Raw genomic sequence first — 2,129 nt, forward strand, 5'->3', positions numbered from 1 at the left:
CTCCTGACATTTGGGGCCAGATCCTTCTCTGGGGCAGGGCTGTCCTGGGCACTGTGGGGTGCTGAGCAGCATTCCTGGCCTCCACCCACCAGGTGCCTGCAGCACCCCTGCCTCCAGCTGTGACAACCAAAATACGGGCATGGCCCGTGTCCTGGGGTGCAGACTCGCCCTGGGTGAGTAGCATGCTCTAGAAAAGGGGGCACAGCAGTGTTCTTCACAGCATCCCCAGCTGGACAGTGGGGACAATGTTGTGACTCCGACCACACAGGCAGTGAACACAGCAATGACAATCACAGGAAGACCAGCCAGAGCCATGGCTACTGGAGCACCACTCGCGCCTCCCAGGGATCTGCTTCCCCAGAGGGTGAGTGCCTTGGTGGGTACAGTCCCCAGCAGATGAGGTCCCTGGAAAGTGATACCCTGGCAGGTGAGGTCCCCAGAAGCTGAGGTTCCTCCTGGCAGGTGAGGTCCCAGCAGGTGAGGTCCCCAGGAAGTGAGATTCCTCCTGGCCAGTGAAGTCCCTGCAGGTGAGATCCCCAACAGCCCAGGCCCCAGGCCGTGGCTAATGTGAACCAGGAGGCTCTGCTGGGCACCATCTGGTACCTGGAGTCCTGTTGCAGCCGCCGGCAGGCCTTGCAGTAGGCCAGGGCCAAGCTGATGGAGCAGGGCCTCAGTGTCTCCTGCCAGTGGAAGTATCTCAGGTAGCTGGCCTGGTCCTTGTCCAGTGCCTGCAAGTGCTGGGCCAGGGCCTGGGGGCTTGGGAAGTCGTCCACGTGGATGAAGGCATCAGGTGGCAGGAAGCGCTCGTAGTTTCTTCTGTTGGGGCCCAGGACCACCAGCACGGCCCAGGCATGGAGTGCCTTCTTCCACAGTTTCTCCGTGATGTAATCGGGGTGCAGGGAGTTCTTGAAAGCCAGGTAGAATTTGTACTGGGCCAGCACCTCCATCATGTTGGCGGAGGGCAGCTGCTGGTGGGAGCGCCCGTACACGTCCACTTTCAGGTGGGGCTGCAGCTGCTGGTAGTACTGCACCCGGACCGAGTTCAATTCCCAGTTGGACACCACCCAGGCCATCAGCTTGGTCTTGGCTGAGAGGTGGGCCTGCGCTTCGGCAGGCTGGCCAGGCCACGGCTCGAGCCAGCCATAGGGTGTGAAGATGTCCGAGTCGCTGCAGTAGGACATGGTCAGGTTGAAGTAGCCATCTAGTGCTCTTTGAGAATGGAGGGTGGCTCCAAGTTGAACCAGACCCAGCGCTGGCCCGGTGGCCGTGGGGAGGGTGGGAGCTGTGCCCAAGGCCTGGACGTGATGTCCCAGTGATGCACAATGACCGCATCTGCCTGCTGGTACACCCTGCGGTTGGTGGTCAGCTGGCAGTCGGCCGTGCCGGGCCACAGCCTGGAGCATTGGGACAGATGCACAGGGACTCTGAAGGGCCACGTCCACAGCAGGACGACCAGTGGTGGGCGGCTGGGGGTCAACTGGCAGGACTCTTTGGCAGATTTGGCCAGGGGTTCCATGGTCCAGGGCTTGCCTGGAGCCATGCGCAGGTAAGAGAAGAGGCATAGAGTCAAAAGCAGCTGGAACAGCAGCCCAAAGAGACAGCGGGGCCAGGGATATTGTACCTTGGCCCAGCCGATGGGAACCATGGGTCAGAGAAGCTGGGAGGAAGGGAGAGCAGAGAAGGCATCATCGATAACAAAAATAGCAACCCACACCTCGAAGGGTAGATTAGGATTCGCCAAAGATAATCCATGACTCCTGAGATTGTTGTTAGGTGCCACTGGGTTTTTCTGACTCATAGCGATGCCATGTGACAGAGTAGAACTGCCCCATAGGCTTCCCTTGGAAGGAGCCCTCCTGGTGCAAATGGTTAACTGGTCGGCTGTTAACTAAAAGGTTTGTGGTTCAAATATACTGAGTGGTTCTGCTGGAGAAAGACCTGGTGATCTGCTCCCATGAAGATTACAGCCTGGGAAGTCCTATGGAGCTGTTCTCCTCTGTCGCATGGGGTCACTATGTGTCAGCATCCATTAGACAGCACCTAACAACAGTCTTTACAGAAGCAGATTGACAGGTCTTTCTTCTGTGGAGCTGCTGGGTGAGTTTGAACCACCAACCTGATAGCTAGCA

At 58.4% G+C, this 2,129-nt stretch overlaps 1 protein-coding gene across 1 annotated transcript; it reads right to left on the reverse strand.

The window, feature by feature from the left end:
• Window positions 1-317: 317 nt before the first annotated feature.
• LOC100662901 (3-galactosyl-N-acetylglucosaminide 4-alpha-L-fucosyltransferase FUT3-like) lies at window positions 318-1,753 on the reverse strand. The gene is given in 2 exon segments (XM_064279819.1): window positions 318-1,210; window positions 1,213-1,753. Coding segments are annotated over 2 exon segments (1,326 nt in total). The 5' UTR covers window positions 1,646-1,753.
• Window positions 1,754-2,129: the final 376 nt, after the last annotated feature.

Source organism: Loxodonta africana, chromosome 3 (assembly GCF_030014295.1).
Source record: "Loxodonta africana isolate mLoxAfr1 chromosome 3, mLoxAfr1.hap2, whole genome shotgun sequence".
In the NCBI taxonomy this organism is placed as follows: Eukaryota; Metazoa; Chordata; class Mammalia; order Proboscidea; family Elephantidae; genus Loxodonta; species Loxodonta africana.